The following is an 18,381-nucleotide window of genomic DNA, read 5'->3' on the forward strand; positions in this document are numbered from 1 at the left end:
CTCATCCCAAAACACTTAGAGTCATAGTCTTGAATCAACGAGTGGTTTTTGGTGTGATCGTATCGATAGATCAATGATCTTGTTTCACGGCAATTCTCCATCTCGGAACGTGAGATAGTGAGACAAGATCCTTGCGGTCATATTTGATTCAATCCTCACAAAGGTATGATTGTCATTTTATTCCATTGTCTATAAACATATATAATGCATGTATCTCTCGTTGTGGTTTACATTTAATTTGGAATTAAAGGGATATGTTAAAATTTTTTGAAATTCCGCCTACAAGTTTTGTTGTTGTTCAAATGATTTTTCATTAAAAATCACAACTAGATCCTACAATATTCTCAAGGGAAATGTATAGATCCAGTTTCAAATCAACAAATGGGGTTCAAAGAATCAAAAACCCCCAATTTTTATCAAGGTTTCACCAAATCCCATTCAGATTCCACTCGAAAACAAAAATTTAAACCAAAAATCACCAAACTCGACTAAAATGAGTTCCACAAAGCTAAATCTGAAAATCTAAAGTAAGTTTCAAAGAGTTTTACCTCGATCCAAGCTTTGATGTTGAAAACCTCTTGGAAATCTCCGTTTTGAAAACCTCTTGGAAATCTCCGTTTTTGGTTTAAATTCGGCCCTTGAGAAAGAAAACTTTGAGAAAGAGAGAGAGAGAGAGATAGAGAGAGAGTGTGAGGGAGAGAGCTCGGGAGATTGAGATAGGGAGAGAGGGAGTAACGTGAGGAGGGGAAAGAGAAAAGAAATAAGGAAAGAGGAAAAGGAGAAATAGAAGGAAAAGAAAATTGGGAAAAATATTAAGGAAAAATAAATAGAGGTGAAATTACAACTCTAAGGGTCTACGCCTCCTGTCAGCATAACTCTTCTGACGACACTGAGCCGTTATCAGTCGTTCCCGGATCACGGCTATCTTTTCATTATTCTCCTGGATAACATCCGGTCCAAGGGTCAGTCGATCTTCTGACCCAAGCCAATAAACTGGCGATCTACAAGGTCTGCCATACAACGCCTTGAATGGGGCCATCCCAATGCTACTCTGATAACTGTTGTTGTAGGTGAACTTAGCTAAATGAAGATACTTCTTTTAGTTTCCACCGAAATCTAGAATGCAAGCACGAAGCATGTCTTCCAAAATCTGAATAACTCTCTTAGATTGTCTGTCGATCTGAGGATGAAATGCGGTGCTGAAATTCAGTTCGATTCCCATGGCTTCTTGGAAACTTCTCCAATATCTAGCGTTGAAACGAGTGTCACGATCCGATGTGATAGACAACAAAACTCCGTGAAGTCTGACAACATGCTCCAGATACAACTCTGCTAGAACTTTCCTGGAATATGTCGCATGAAAGGGAATGAAGTGTGCGGACTTTGTTAACCTACCCACAACGACCCATATGGTATCAAGCCGATGTCCAATCCTCAGCAATCCGATCAGAAAATCCATCGTAATGTGTTCCCACTTCCATCCAGGAATAGGAAGAGGCTGCAATTCTCTAGTAGGTTTCCGATATTCAGCCTTGACTCGAAGACAAGTCGCACATTCTGACACGTATTGGTGAACATCCTTCTTCATACCTCTCCACCAATACTGCCTTTTGAGGTCTTGATACATCTTGGTACTCCCAGGGTGAATAGCAAACCTCGATTTATGAGCCTCGTGAAGGATTGTCTTCTTTATCTCATCCACTTGAGGTACAATAAGGTGATTCCTGAAGTAGAGCGTTCTATCTTCCTGAATATTCCATTCGTCTAGTTTTTCTCCATTCTGAACTCGGGTCCAAATTCCCTGAAGATGCGAATCCTGCCATTGGTTCTGCTTGACTTACTGTATAAGAGTTGGTGTTGAAACCAAGTTGTACACCATAGCTTTGTTAGAATCCTCATAATACTGAAGATCATAGTCACCTACAATTGCACTCTGTTTCCAATCTTCCAATGCCAAAGATGCTAGGATTCCTAGAGTCTTTCTGCTGAGAGCGTCTGCTACCACGTTGGCTTTTCCAGGATGATACTGCAAGGTGAAGTCATAATCCTCCATGTATTCCATCCATCTTCTCTGTCTCAGATTTAAGTCCTTCTGAGTGAACAGATACTTCAGACTCTTATGATCGGAGTATATCTAGAATTTTACTCCATAGAGGTAGCATTTTCATATCTTGAGAGCAAAAATCACAGCTGCTAACTCTAGATCATGCGTGGGGTAGTTCTGCTCATGTGGCTTCAGTTGACGAGATGCATAGGCCACAACATGTCCATTTTGCATCAGAGCACACCCAAGTCCTTGTCTTGATGCATCGGAATACACCTCGTACAGCTCATCGCTATTAGGAATCATCAGAATTGGCACATTGGTTAGCCTAGTCCTCAGTTCTTGGAATGCATGTTCACAATCGACATCCTATTCAAACCTGACTTCCTTTTTAGTCAACCGAGTCATTGGAGCAGCAATACTCGAAAAATCCTTTACAAATCATCGATAATACCCCGCAAGTCCTAGGAAGCTTCGAATTTTGGCTACGTTTTTCGGTCGTTCCCATTGTAGCACCGTTTCAATCTTTGAGGGATCCACTGAAATTCCTTGTCCAGATATAACATGTCCAAGGAACTTGACTTCGGTCAACCAGAAATCACATTTCTCCTTCTTTACATAAAGCTGGTGTTCTCGAAGAGTCTGGAGAACGATCCTTAAATGTTGCTCATGCTCTTCCCAAGTCTTTGAATAAACCAGGATTCCGAAGTCTTTGAATAAACCAGGATGTCATCAATGAAGACTATCACAAGCTGGTCTAAATACGGGTGGAAGACTCGATTCATCAAGTCCATAAAAGTGGCAGGGGCATTCGTCAATCCAAAAGGCATTACTAAGAACTCATAATGCCCATAGCAAGTTCTGAAAGCTATTTTTGGAATATCATATTCCCTAATCTTCAACTGATGATACCCAGATCTCAAGTCAATTTTTGAGTAGTACCGTGATCCTCCCAGTTGATCGAACAACTTATCGATCCTCGACAATGGGTACTTGTTCTTCACGGTAACCCTATTCAATTGTCGATAGTCTATGCACAACCGAAGGGATCCGTCATGCTTTTTCGTAAACAAGATAGGTGCACCCCACGGGGAAGTACTGTTTCTATTGAATCCCTTTTCTGCCAACTCTTCGAGCTATTTCCTTAGCTCTTTCATCTCCGCAGGTGCCATTCGATACAGAGCAATAGAAATCAGAGCCGTTTCTGGAAGTAAGTCGATGCAAAACTCGATCTCTCGGTCAGGCGGTAAGCCAGGCAACTCATCAGGGAATACATCCGCATATTCATTGACCCCGGGACCTCAACATTCTCCCCGGCGATACCGGATTCACCCTCTAATGCCGAAAGGAATGAGAAACAAGCTAAATTCTACCGTCCTCTGACACTATGCCTCAGTAGTCGTTCTTCTGTAACTGGGTTAACACCTCCCTGATACGTTACTATCGTGCCAGAACCGGTAGTCAAGGTAACTCTCATACGGTGGTAATCAACAATCACCCTATATCTTGACAACCAATCTATTCGAAGCACTACATCAAACTGATTCATGGGAAGGATTATCAAATCTGCCCTTAATTTCTCACTTCCAATCATGATCACACACGACCTACATATACTAGTCACCTCCACACATCCCAATGGAGAACTTATAAACATTGAAGTCTCTAAGTCATCGGGTTTCAAACCCAAAATTTTCACAAAAGAAGTGGAAACAAAAGAGTGCGTAGCACCAGTGTCGAACAAAACTCGTGCAAAAGAGTGAGAGATAGGTACCATACCCTCAACGACTGGGTTTCCAGGTTGAGCTCCAGAACTTCCCCCGGCCATGGTATGCATCTGCCCCGGTGCTTTCCCTTTTCCTCTCTCGTTGTTGTTAGGTTTCTGGTTTCCAGGCCTGTACTGTTGTTGCGGTGGGGTAGACTATACTGATACGAAAGCCTGTGGCCTGAAATAAGAGTAGTTCAGCGGACAAAAGATCGATGCAGGAGGAATTAGCATCTGTGCAGGCAACTGGGGCTAATAGTAAGGCGTGAACTGTGGTGATTGCTAGGTCTGTTGGTTCACCTGTTGGCCCCTGATAGGACAGTTTCTCCTGATATGCCCTAGCTCCCCACAGTGGTGGCACTTGAAGCTATAGGGTCCACTCTTCCCACTTCCTGAAGAGCCACTGCTACCACTAGGCACTCCCCCACTACCTTGCCCCTGATCACGGCTTTTTTCGGTTACTCCTTTGGGGTCCTCCTGAGGTTCTTCCTGAAGCTTCTCGATCCTGGAAAAAGGCGATGTGCTCTTGTTCAACAGAGATGGCTACTGCAACCAAGTCACTATAGACTCGATGCCTTAAAGCTACCACTGATTTTCAGATCACACCCTTAAGACCTTTCTCGAACTTTAGGCACTTCATGCGCTCCGATTCAATCACGGAAGGAGCAAAACAGGATAGCTCATTGAACCTAGCTTCGTATTCCCTCACTGTCATATCCCCTTGCTGTAGGCCCATGAATTCTATGGCCTTTTCATCTCGATAACTTTGGGGAAGGAATTGCTCATTAAAGAGCGCTTCGAATTGTTCCCAAGTCAACCCCTCTACATCATGTATTCGCCAGATATGCTTCCACCACGCACCTGCAGGACCTTTAAACTTAAAAGCTGCGAACTCCACCCAATACTCATCCGGTACTCCCATGGTACTAATATGCTTAGACACCGATTCGAACCAATACTCAGCTTCCTGGGGTCCACCCACGCTAGTGAATGCAGGAATTGAACTACGCTAGTACTCACGAAAATAGTTCTGTTTTCTATCCTCCGCAGGACGTTCATTTTGGGCTCTAGTAGCCATCCCCTGGAAGGCGGCATACATGGCTTCCATGAATTACTCATTTGGCATCGCCGGTGGGTTAGGGTTTCTACGGTGCGGCGGCATTCTTTTATATGAAAAGAAAGCTAGACTGTTTTAGTGGTTTCCTGATGTCATTCATGTATGCATAATTCCAAACCCTAAGATTCTAAACCAAGGGCGCTCTGATACCAAGTCTTGTCACGCCCCCAAACTGGGGTTAGTGACGTGGAGGCTCATTTAGAAACTTAAACCTGTTTGAGAGAGTGATTAGCAAATACTTTAATTTCTTTCAAATCCAAAACATCCGGGTATTTCCAAACGAGTCCCTTATTTTTTTTAAGAGGAATTCAATTTCAAGAATGGTGGTGGAATTTCCAACCAAACCAGTTTAAAGTCCCTGGTATCATGTCAGAAATTCCCACAGGTGTTTAGCATACATGAATATAAACAAAAGTAAATGTGACATCAACCACAGTCTAGTAATATTTAAGTTTACAATCCATAATCTTTTATACATGCCTTAAAATAAAAGATAAGAGGAAAGACAACTTTTCACTTTCCGAGGTCAAGTCCACGTCACCGGTAGTAGCTACCTACTTCGCACTACTCCTCGCGTCGCCTGGAGGGGGTTTAATACATTTGAAAACAAGAAAGGTGAGCGAAAGGCTCAGTAGGATATAATTTTATAAAGCATTTAAAATAAAGGTACTCACGGTCTGAAGATATACCCCCAGAACCGGTCATCCCTTTTTAGAAAAAGAAATACTCACATAGTAGAAAATATATGTATAATGAAAGGTAAGAATGTCTGTCTAGAGAAAAGTGCAGAGCCATTGTTCCACTAAACAAGAAGTGGATCCGTAAAAACCCCCAAGGATGCGATTCCCACATCCCGATCTTTGTGGCCACCATGCGTTATATCATTCCTTAAAATATTTAATTTTAGGAAATGATACTCTTTAAAATCTCATTTCCAAAATCATTGGAAAACTTAATAGCATTCTCATGCTATTTCCTTAAAATCATTTTCTTTAAAAATGTTTTGTTCTAAAATATTTTCATTGGCTAAAACCATTTAAAGTAAGGCTAACAAGGATATGGACAAGAATATCCTACCTGTTGGATATCAAACCTGTGGCTGTCTTCACATAGCCCTAGCTCTGCTTGCCTTTGAGGCTTCAATTCCCAATCGTGCCACTAACTTTCCCATCAAAATCAACAATTTAGAGTTTGACCTTTCTCATCAAACATTCTCGTTTAATTAGATGCAATTGTATCATATTAGTGTGCCATAGTTCAAAATCAATGTTCATAAACAATTCTTAATTCAAATCATGATTCTTTGACAATGGAAATTTATTCCGGAGAATCGAATGGAAAATAATGATTCATGTGGTTAATCCACTCATTTTGAGTTCTCAAATGAGGTTAGGTCAATCCCACATTGAGTTTCGGGGTCAAAACAGGGTTTTAGGACTGTTTAGGGTCAGTTTCAGTAGGAACCGGTCGACCGGTGACAGAGGAGTGTAACTCCACCGGTCGGCCGGTGGAGAGGTGACCGGTCGACCGGATCGGTCGACCGGTGGAAGGGTGACCGGTCGACTGGACCGGTCAACCGGTGGGGAAAAATCCCAGGGCCAGCCATGGCCGATTCGCGAGGAACAAAGCCAAAACCTGCAAACGTTGGGTCCGATTTGGACATATTCTCAAGGGAAATGCATAGATCCAGTTTCAAATCAACAAATGGGGTCCAAAGAATCAAAAACCCCCAATTTTCATCAAGGTTTCACCAAATCCCATTCGGATTCCACTCGAAAACAAAAATGTAAACCAAAAATCACCAAACTCGACTAAAACGAGTTCCACAAAGCTAAATCTGAAAATCTAAAGTAAGTTTCAAAGAGTTTTACCTCGATCCAAGCTTTGATGTTGAAAACCTCTTGGAAATCTCCGTTTTTGGTTTAAATTCAGCCCTTGAGAAAGAAAACTTTGAGAGAGAGAGGGAGAGATGAACGGGAGAGGGAGGGAGAGAGAGAGAGAGAGAGAGAGAGAGAGAGAGAGAGAGAGAGAGAGAGAGAGAGAGAGAGAGAGAGAGAGAGAGAGAGAGAGAGAGAGAGAGAGAGAGAGAGAGAGAGAGAGAGAGAGAGAGAGAGAGAGAGAGAGAGAGAGAGAGAGAGAGAGAGAGAGAGAGAGAGAGAGAGAGAGAGAGAGAGAGAGAGAGAGAGAGAGAGAGAGAGAGAGAGATAGAGAGAGAGAGAGATAGAGAGAGAGAGAGTGAAGGAGAGAGCTCGGGAGATTGAGAGAGGGAGAGAGAGAGTAACGTGAGGAGGGAAAAGAGAAAAGAAATAAGGAAAGAGGAAAAGGAGAAATAGAAGGAAAAGAAAATTGGGAAAAATATTAAGGAAAAATAAATAAAATAAATAGAGGTGAAATTGCAAATACTAAAAATAAATTTAAAAGCTCATGATTAATTAAGAAAATAAATTTAGGCACACTAATAAACCATAATTATCATAATTAAACAAGTTTAATTCTGGAGGGTGTTACAACTACTCCATTCAAGCTTCTTAGAAGTGATGTCTTTGAGACTTGAGGGTGAAATCACGGAGAGTTGGGCTGTTAAGAGGCGTGGCTGAGAGGTAGTGATTAAGTAGGGTTTTTCTAGCTTAGAGGAGTGAGAGTGAGAGAGAAAAATGAGTGAGGGAGGTAGAGCTTTTTAGTGGCATCTTATTCTTTATATATGGGGGGCTTTGGAGAGGTAAATTTGAGACTTGCTTTGTCTCCAAATGGGCTGGAAAATCAGACCACAAACAAGGAAGGGACGTGGGGGAAGAGAGAAAAGGAAGAGAGGGAGAGTGGGAGAGTAGAGAGAGAAAGGGTTTGTAGAATTTGATTGGTTCTTTGACCAAGTTTGACTCTTTAAGCATGATGGGTTACTATCACCTAGTACTTTGCATGGTACACAATTATGAGACACTTCCTAATTTAGCCATGCAAATTCTTCAAACAAGTTGGATGCATGCAAGCCTTCTCAAAGCATCTAAATAATTCTCCACCCTTGATCAAACTTAATCAAAATCATCTATAATTTCTACATCGATCTTGTCATCTCCAATATCTACGCCATTGGTCAAGCCTAAATACATTCTACACCATCGATCAACTTTAGACCTAAGCTAGACCCTTGATTCAAAACCTCGTCTATAATGGTCTATTAATTCAAATATCTTCCTAATCATTTGTACTAATTAAATAAAGTTCAACATAATTTCAAGGTACTTCAATATAAATATTTGACTGGAAATGTCATACATCGTAACGTGCTAATCCCCTCTAGGATTTCTCACACTAAGGAACAAATATTGAAAAATTCTACAGAGGTTGACTTCCAATTAAATCATTAAAGAATCTAATGTAACTCATTCATGAGAGTAGACATTATCGTTCGACGAACACATTATCGCCTCATTATATATTTTCATGAAAGTCATGGAAGCAATCGTTGGGTTTAAATATTCATGAAATAACTTTCACAATTATCAAACAATGTTTACATAACAGGAATTCTTCAATTAACGTCTAAATTTATGTTAAGTTATATGTCTTAAAATTGTCATTTATTATGCTTTCTTCATTGGACTCTTGATTTAGATCCTTGATCATCAAGACATTCTAAATCGTCAAAATTCATGTTAATTCATAATTTCAAGCAGAACTTGATCCCAGTTAATCATAATGATGATTATGCTCAATACATGTACCATCTCATTGGCCTACCACGTGAGATCTCGTTGATATGGAAGTTTACATTCCATTATAAAGGTAATAAATATACGTTGTCACAAGAAAAATCATAAGTTAAATTTTACAATTGAAAATTTTCTACTTTAGGATTTTCTCGGGCTTTACAGTAAATGGGTAAAGTGAGTGGGATAATACACTACTTTAATGACGAGTCGTAACAAGGAGATGGTGAGTCGTAAGAGAGATATGAGACTGCAATTATTTATTTCGAGGGTAAAAATGTAAAGTTACATTATCAATTATTAAAAACTAATTTCTTTCATTGTAATTGAAATGAAGAGTAGCGTAATACTCTAAGGACGAGTCGTAACAGAGTGATAGTAAGTCATAACGGAGTTATAGTGAGTCGTAACGGAGATATGAGATTTCAGTTCGGAATTAGATGTCATTTTTAAGCAGCAGAACTTCATGTTGTTTGATGGTGTGTGTTATTGTTGTGAAGGTGTTACATGTTTCATGCAATTTCACTTGTTTGTAGCACCTGTCATGCACATCCCATGCAATTAAATAGGAAGAGGATCAGAAAGATAATAAAAATTGTAAAGGTCAGTGTGGCTTGAATGTTGAAGTGCTGTTTTTTTTTTCTTAGTATTGAAATTGTGGATGTGTGATTAGGAAATAGATCATAAGAATATTGATGATATGCAATCAGAGAATTATTTTTGGAGAAAGAAGATTAACATGATGAGATAAAGTCAAACCGTCAAGGAGAATAGAAGTTTGCTATTCCAATAGTCTTATATTAGATGGAATATAGAAGTTTGCTATTCCAATAGTCTTATATTAGATGGAATATCAAATGAGAGAAGTTTTACATAGCTTGAACAAGGAGTATTTAAAAAAAAAAAAAAAAAAAAGCACTAGAGCTATTTTAATTTGTATTCCATGTTCATTGTCTGGTAATGTTAAGGGTGACAATTCGTGTTAGTGGGTCATGTTCTTTTCAACCCGTTTATTAATCGTGTTAATCGTGTCAATCCGTATAACCCGTTTAAATTAATATATTGAATAAATAACTAATATAATAATGATTTATTTAACACGGTCAAGACAAATTTAACATGCTTATTGGTCAATTTATATTTTGCTTTAAGAAAAATAAATAAATTTTACTTATAAATATTAAAATTCACATTATTTGTATTTAATATGCTATTAAACTTTCATGTTATATCACATATCATTAGATTGTAGATGATACATATAGTTAATCGTGTTAATTCGTGTCAACCCGATTATAATCCGAACTCATTTATAATAAACTCAAACCCACTAATTTCGTGTGAGTTTCGAGTCGTGTCGTCTGTCGCTATTCGGATTGCCAGCCATACGTACTGCATGGTGGCGGCATAATAGTATTGGGTTGGTGAAGAGCATACGGTGCCATTGAGTAGTTTTATACTTGCATGTAGCTTTATTATGTCCGAGGCCATTGCAACTACGACATCGTATTTTTGTTCCGCTCTCTATTGGAATCATCTTCATGGTTTAATCAAACCGTCGAAGATGAAATTCCTCCCTTTCTTCCTATAGTTTCGGAAGATGAAATGGAGAGAGAACGTTTTCACGTGCTGATCCACTCTTGTCCCTTTTTTTTCCCCTCTTGAGAAACACCACTCTCTTCATCCGGTAGCCCTTCACATAAAATATTAAATGCCCTTCTCTACCCTTCATCCTTTCAACCGTTGGATCATTTAACAATTAAAAGTTACTCATCCGACGGTCTTGATTTATTCAAACATACAATACGGATATGATTACTTTGTTAAATTTTTGAAATTTTTCGTCAATTTTAACATCAATAATTAAAACTGAAAAAATAAAGTAATCTTCCGGAAAAAAAATAAACAAATTGTCACAATGACCAATTAATAAAATTTTAATTTTATTGTCTTTTCTTTTATAGATTAGTTCTATTATGATTAGCCCCATAAACAGCAACATGGGTTCCCTTCAGGGGCCCCAATTCTGTAACTTCCACAAATCAACGACCTGGTCCCTTGAGCCAGCTTTAACATTGTTCCTAATGGGCTGGCATTCACAATATTTGGGGCCCGCAAATATTCCAGCGTAATTATTGAAATAAATTAGTAAATATATGATCGGCAAATATATATTAGTGATGCAGCTTAAAGTAACGTTACACATCATAACTTTTGTATTATGAGTAATGCTAGCAACAACTAAAGAACAAAATTATCATTTTAATTGGGAAATACAATCTCCACTGTTCCCTTTTTGTTTTACTGGCTTTTTTTAGTTGTTTTTTTTCCATTCGAAACGGGACATTATTTTCATTCTTACACATTACGTAAAATCATTGTATATTATCTTCCAATCCATCACTCATAAAGAACACAAGAAAAAGAAAAACATTCTTCCAACCAGAAAAAAAAAAAAAAAAAAAAAAAAAAAAAAAAAAAAAAAAAAAAAAAGAAACCATTCTTTCATATGTTGAGCTATGGGTCCATATTGATTGCGTGGGAGAAAATGTGCACTACTAGATTTTAATTTTTAACCCTTTCATCCTCTTTCACTTTATAAACAAACTTTTTATTAATTGGCTCTTTCCAAGTACACATGTCCCTTTCAAACCACATCCAATTTTTTTTCTTTCTGTTATCATATTCAAAGGCAAATCTCTTGTCTTGTGCTATCTGATTTCTTCTTCTGTATGTGTGCTTGGGATGAAGTTGCGTTACAACTTGGGTTTTATCGTCTAGTTAGAGCAAACTTTTGACCGCAATAACAAGAAATTGACTAATATATATGAATTTCCAGCAAAAAGAAAAAAAAGAAAAAAATAACACTAAGGGGATGTTTGGTTTGAGGATTCAAATCATGATTTGAATCATGGTTCATGATTTGCTATAATATTTTCTTTCATAAAAAATACACGTAAATAAAAAATGATTCTAATCACATTATTCTAATTTATGAACCAAACGTCTCCTAATATAAAAGAAATGACTCAACCATTTTTTTATATTGTTTATGTTGTGATTGATTATTTTATTCAAAATATCCAAGTTTTTGCTGTCTTTTGAGTAATATTTTTCTTGTCTTAAGGGTATATTCTCTCAGTAATGCAAAGTCAATCGAGTCTTATTAACCAGTAAAATGTTGTATAGGAAGATCAAACAGCCCTTAAAGAAGAATATAACTCATCAATCCCTTTAAGAAAGCTCTCACCAAAAAACTGAAAGAAAGGGCTTTAAGAAAGCTCTGCCTTTAAGCGTCGCTCTGCCCCTAAATTATGATTTTTTTTCCTTTTGCAAAAATTATATATATATATATATATTTATTGTAGAAGGTGAAATCTATCTTTGCTACATGTAGTGAGAAATGAGATACGAAATCTAATATTTATAGGGATAGAAACTGAAAGGATAATTCTGATTTTGAGAATTAGAACTCAAGATCCTTATTTTTTTTTTAAAAGAAATGAGTATTACCTACTCACGAAACAATTTATGGTTTAAGGAATAAAAAGTAATAAGCTTTTATCCATATTTTACTCTACGATGGTGACGAGTTCTAATTCCAACTTAAAAAAAATAAAGTTTTCAATTGTTAGAAATAATTAACTCAACACATCTTCTAGCCATGTGGATCCCTCTTCTACCCATGCAAATATGTCACATGAATCGATACATATATGCGTACATATGTACTAACCAAATTAAGAATATATTTTTATGGTATGTTTTCATTTTTTTTTTTTTAAGGAGTAATGGTTAAAAATTTTCATGAGGCTAACAGTCTCCTTTTTTTCTTTAGAGAGATGAATCTTTCTTTTTTTGCACCTATTTTAAGTCACAGCTCCTTTATTTCCATAACTAAAAAAAAATTAAAAAAAAAAAGAATAACAAAATCTTCTAACGCCAGAAGCGCAAACCAGTCTTTCCAACTCACTTAAATCAAAGTTATCAACTTCACAATTCCAAAATTACCCCTCAGAGAAACCAAAACAACCTGGGGGAAAAAGACAACCATCAACGACCTACAACCTATGATTTAGAAGAACCAACTGTACAGCCATTGGTGGCATTGTCTAAAGATTCGAATCTTCCCCTCCGAACATTCCAAAAAAAAATGCGGATCTGAAATCCTTAACTCCCAAAAGCCTTCCATAAATTACTTCACTACCCCAAAATTCCAAGGCATAATTCTAGCATCCAAAAACACCCTTATAGGATCTCCACGTTCTTCTCTTTCCCAACTTGGAAAAAACAACAATTAAAAAAAAAAAAAAAAAAAAAAAAAAATAAAAAAAAAAAAAAAAAAAAAAAAAAACTTGGACATAACAGCAAATCACAAACAAAAATATTAACACAACATAAATTACTTCACTACCCCAAAATTCCAAAGCATAATTCCAGCATCCAAAAACACCCTTATAGGATCTCCACGTTCTTCTCTTTGCCAACTTGGACATAACAGCAAATCACAAACAAAAATATTAACATAAACATACCACACAACGCAATATTTCTCTTCCCCCCTATTATTGCCCCAACAAGCCACAACCTCGTTTCTCTCCCCCTCTCTTTTTCCCCGTTTTTTTCTTGCCGGAAAATCTATTTTCCGGCGGGAGAAACGAAATCCGACTGCTGAATTTACCCGGGAATTCTCCGAACACCACAAATTCTGTTTTGATCTTTGCAGTTGTGCGCACACCAAACACTACAACTCATAAATTTTCCCTCAGTTCCTACAAAAGCAAGAAAACAACCTCCTCTGTTTTCCCCTGTTTTTTCTCTGCAGGGAAAATCCCATTTCCCAGTGGCAGGAAACAAATCCCGACCGTTGGATCCGTCAAATTTTTCTGATATTATAAGGATATGGCGATGTCCGTGGTGTCACCGAGGAAATCGATATTCCAGAGGGTTGGTCTGGGTGGATATTCGTCTTCTCATCACCTCCTTGGGAGTAAGAGTCAGAGCAAGAAATGTGGAAATGAGGAGGAATATGATTATGATGAAGACGGGACAATGGAATTGGTGCAGATTGGAGCTGAAAGAACAAAAAATGTTCTGATTCTTATGAGTGACACTGGAGGTGGTCATAGAGCCTCCGCAGAGGCCATTAGAGATGCTTTTAAGATGGAGTTCGGTGATGAATACAGGGTAGGAAACTATTGTTGTGATCTTTTTTCTTTTTTCTGGTTTTTGGTCCTCTATTTACGCTGTTGTTGTTGTTTTTTTTTTTTTTTTTTTTTTTTTTTTTTTTTTTTTTAATTTTTTTGGTATAATTCTCCCGTTCGAATCTCTTTTTCTTAGGAAAAAGTTCATCTTTCGTCTTTTGTTGCCAAGTTTTTGTTCTTAGATCCACAAGCGAATTTGTTTCAAAAGCGTTGTTTCCTGTTGCATGTTTTCAGAAATTCTGGTTTCCTTTCTTTGACTTAATATTTTGTATTTTTTATCAATTTCCTTTGCGTATTCATTATTTCTTTCTGATTTCCCCCTATCATTACGTTTTATTTTTCTTGTTGGATGTACATAGGCTCTCTCTCCCTCTATCAAATTCTTTATCTTCTCTTTTATTTTTTTATTATTTTTAATTACTTGAAGTGCTTTAGCAGTTACATCGTTCTTCCTTGCATTACATACCATGAACTCACTGATTTCCAAATATATATATATATATATATATATATATATATATATATATATATTTTCAAAGCTCACGCGATTTTCATTTTTTTTTCTCAATGGATTTTTTCTTTAAACAAAAAAAAAAAAGAAAAAATGCATTTCCTATTTTACTCTTCTGGATTGATTTCTCCTCAAATACAAGGCCTTGGAATGGAAGTGCACTTTGTGTGTAAATTCATGAAATCATTCAAGAGTTTCACAATCTCCATTCTCCAATCAAGAAGCTTCTTACTTTGACATCTTTCTCATGTGACTTCTGTTTCTTTTTTTTTTATTTTTGGCAGATATTTGTTAAAGATGTGTGGAAAGAGTACACGGGTTGGCCATTAAACGACATGGAGAGGTCGTACAAGTTCATGGTGAAACATGTGCAGCTGTGGAAGGTTGCTTTTCACAGCACTTCACCTCGTTGGATACACTCTTGCTATCTTGCTGCCATTGCTGCCTATTACGCCAAGTAACATTTTTACCCAATTCCACTCTTTTTTTGTTTCTAGTCAAAAAACGACATCAAAATAATAGGTGCATTTAGAACTCGTTCTAAAATAATTTTATTTTTTGTATAAAAATGAAAATGAAAACGTTTGATAGTTTTATCAAGAGATTATTTTCAGTATAAAAAAATTCACATGTCTCTCTCTGCTCAAGAGAGGAGAAAATGAAAATAAAAAATGAAAAACGACTAAAAGTCGTTTTTCATTTCTCTCATATTTTACACTAAACTAAAAAATCATTTTAATTTCTATTTTTTATCTTTAATTATGCCAAATGCCATTTTAAAATCGTTTTTATTTTTTCTTTTTTGAAAAATGTGAAAAACAAAAATAAGAACAATTCTAAACGGGGCAAATATTTTGCTCATTGGCTTGAAGTAGGTTGTAGGTTGTAGCTTTGTAGTTTTGTTGTTTTTTGTTTTTTTCTTGTTTTTTTATTTTTATTTTTATTTTTTATCACAAGTAGGTTGTAGTTTTCGAGCAAGACTACTATACATTTCATTTTTTTTATATGCATGTATAGACGTTGATTTTTAATTTCTTTTTATTTTTATCACGTGAAGGCTGGCAATTTTTTTTTTTTTTTTTCCACTTAGTGGTTCCATTACACTTTGGTTACTGTATTCACAAGGAGTAAGCAATCACGGAAAAGAAGGCTCTAATCCAATAATTTTAAAAATTGAAGTGCTATTTGATGCAGACGTGATCTTGATATGATTTAACCATCAAAATTATACACTATTAGAAGATGTCATCTACTATTAAAACCATGATACTGCGGTTATATTCATTGATATCTCCGTTTGGCAACCAAAATGTGATAGAAGTTCTGTAAACAATCTTATTCTACTTAAAAATTTAATGTTGTAAAGAATCTTTTGACTATTTTATATGTTCAATAAAGTTTAACACCTTTCTTCTTTTTCTTTATAATGATTCTTTGTCCTCCACTTGCTATTCACTCATATGTTAAGAGCTGGAAATCATTTTTATAACTTCACCAAAGTTTTGAGATTCTGTTGAGAGTTTGGAATTTAACATGGGAAATTAGTCATTGGCTAGCTGGAGAGCATGATTCGAATTCTTAGTTTGATGGGATTTGCTGAGTTGTATTGTGTTATGTGATTGAAGGGAAGTGGAGGCAGGTTTAATGGAGTATAAGCCAGATATTATCATCAGTGTGCATCCATTGATGCAGCATATTCCATTGTGGGTTCTCAAATGGCAAGGCCTTCAGAAGAAAGTTATTTTTGTGACAGTTATCACAGACCTCAATAGTTGCCATCCTACATGGTAAAACTTTAAGCCAATCAGTAGTTTTTTTTTTTTTTTTTCCCTAAGAGATTGGACTTTTAAGGTCTTGGCATTTCATTGTAAACAGTCAAACTTGTTAAGTCGAGTGGCCCAATATCTTTATGAGTCTATAATAATATTTATGTTTAAACGATATGCTCAGGTTTATATTTACCTTTACAGTTATAGGTTTCTTGTTTACCCCTTTTGGAACTAATCATCCAATCTCCTAACTTTATTCAAATTACATCCAGGTTTCATCCTGGGGTAAATAGGTGCTACTGCCCATCACCAGAGGTGGCCAAGAGGGCTTTACTAGATGGTCTCGATGAGTCTCAGACTCGCGTTTTCGGTTTGCCAATTAGGCCATCTTTTGCCCGAGCAGTTCTTTCAAAGGTCGGTTAGTGTTTGAGATTTTAGTTTTTGTGCATTGTTTAGGATTATGGAATACTAACACAAGTTCTGCCTGGTTGTTGCGTATTTTATGGTTCTTATAGGAGCAATTAAGGGAAGAACTTGAAATGGACCCCGATTTGCCTGCGGTTTTGCTAATGGGAGGCGGTGAAGGAATGGGACCTGTCAAGAAAACTGCAAAGGCTCTTGGAGAATCACTCTTTTGCAAAGAACTAGGGAAGCCAATTGGACAACTAATTATCATTTGTGGCAGAAATAAAACTCTTGCCTCCTCACTTGAATCTGAGGAGTGGAATATTCCAGTGAAGGTGATTCCCCTATCTACATTTTGCCACTCTATTTAGACATTCACTTCAACATTCTTAATGTGAAACATTTCTTTTTCTTCGTTTTAGGTTCGCGGATTCGAGAACCAAATGCAGAAATGGATGGGAGCTTGTGACTGCATAATAACAAAGGTAAGTTGGCAATTTTTGAATGAACATTCTTTTCAATGTATGATGAATAATGTCTCATAAATTCTTGTGTAATGGAATTTTCTTGGTTCTATTTTTCGCAGGCTGGACCTGGTACAATTGCAGAGGCACTAATTAGAGGACTTCCTATCATTCTAAATGACTACATTCCAGGACAAGTTAGTACTCATCTTCTAACAAAGCAATTTTCTCATATTTTGATAACTTACACCTGCTATTTTAGCCTTCTTATTGAATTTTTCCAAATTCATATGGCAACCTCAGGAAAAGGGAAATGTTCCATATGTTGTTAACAATGGAGCCGGCGTCTTCACAAGAAGTCCAAAAGAGACAGCAAGAATTGTGTCTGAATGGTTCAGCACCAAAACAGATGAACTCAAGAGAATGTCTGAGAATGCACTTAAACTATCACAACCAGAGGCGGTTTTCGACATTGTCAGAGACATTCACGAGCTCGCAGAGCAACGAGGCCCTCTAGCGAACATCCCCTACATGTTGACTTCATCATTCACGAGTTTGATTTAGCTCATTCCATAGTGCATGTTTCATTGTTATAGGGAAATTCCCTAAAATAGAATGCCGTGTACAGTTAGCTCAATTATTATCATTCTTTGGCTTATTAGCTTGTTTTTTTAAAGTATGCTAAACAAGCTGTGGTGTTTGTAAGGATTGTTGTTTCTTTTTTTTCCCCCATTTAGGTTAGTTTTGACCCCAAAAAAAAAAAGGATAGGATAGGAGAATGATGATTGTGTTGTAACTTATGCAGTTTCTCACTCTACCATATTTTCCTATATGATTTTGGTTTACTGCTTGCTCAAAATAATTGTCACTTTCACACTCTTAACTTACCAAAATCTACGCATATCATCTAATTCAAAAGGAAGGTGCAGAGTGCAAGAGGTTTTTTTTTTTTTTTGGCTTGTCTTTGAATGGTCTCAATTTCAAGGTCGCTTTGAAGCTATAGAACACCTGAGTTGACATGCACAATGGGGCTTTAAAGCGCGTCAAAACTGGTATGGTCCAGAAGCAAACTACTCCTACCTTTTCTTTGTCTCCAAATTGTTGAAACCTAACTTTTACCCTTCTTGAAACTAGTGAAAACTTTTACAAGCATTCGAAATAATAAAAATGGATAAGATTTTGGATCACCTTTTGAAGCAATACTATTATGGCATGTTTACCTACGCATAATTGGAATGAGCATGAATCGAAGTGGGCAGGATTCAGAATGGGTAGGATTCAGAGTGAGGAATCGGAGTCATAATAAGTTGTTTACCTAATGATATGATTCGGAATCAGAGTCATTCTAAATCTCATTCATACGTTTACTTACACCCAGAATCAGAATAAAAAAGT

General features: G+C 36.8%; 2 protein-coding genes across 2 annotated transcripts; one reads left to right on the plus strand and one right to left on the minus strand.

The window, feature by feature from the left end:
* Nucleotides 1–1,099: 1,099 nt before the first annotated feature.
* Nucleotides 1,100–4,731, minus strand: LOC112091712. The gene is made up of 7 exons (XM_024165974.1): nucleotides 4,436–4,731; nucleotides 4,110–4,314; nucleotides 3,418–3,965; nucleotides 2,741–3,055; nucleotides 2,189–2,336; nucleotides 1,842–2,134; nucleotides 1,100–1,724 (listed from the first exon to the last, which is right to left on the minus strand). The coding sequence occupies exons 1-7, from the start codon at nucleotides 4,729–4,731 to the stop codon at nucleotides 1,100–1,102; spliced, it is 2,430 nt and encodes an 809-aa protein (XP_024021742.1).
* Nucleotides 4,732–13,139: 8,408 nt separating this feature from the next.
* LOC21407637 (monogalactosyldiacylglycerol synthase 2, chloroplastic) lies at nucleotides 13,140–17,824 on the plus strand. The gene is made up of 8 exons (XM_010098692.2): nucleotides 13,140–13,820; nucleotides 14,633–14,805; nucleotides 15,974–16,135; nucleotides 16,390–16,531; nucleotides 16,633–16,857; nucleotides 16,945–17,007; nucleotides 17,109–17,183; nucleotides 17,290–17,824. Exons 1-8 carry the CDS (start codon nucleotides 13,536–13,538, stop codon nucleotides 17,548–17,550), a joined length of 1,386 nt encoding a protein of 461 aa, XP_010096994.1. The 5' UTR covers nucleotides 13,140–13,535; the 3' UTR covers nucleotides 17,551–17,824.
* The last annotated feature ends 557 nt before the right edge of the window (nucleotides 17,825–18,381 follow it).

The sequence above is a fragment of the Morus notabilis genome, unplaced genomic scaffold (assembly GCF_000414095.1).
Source record: "Morus notabilis unplaced genomic scaffold, ASM41409v2 Scaffold203, whole genome shotgun sequence".
Taxonomy (NCBI): Eukaryota; Viridiplantae; Streptophyta; class Magnoliopsida; order Rosales; family Moraceae; genus Morus; species Morus notabilis.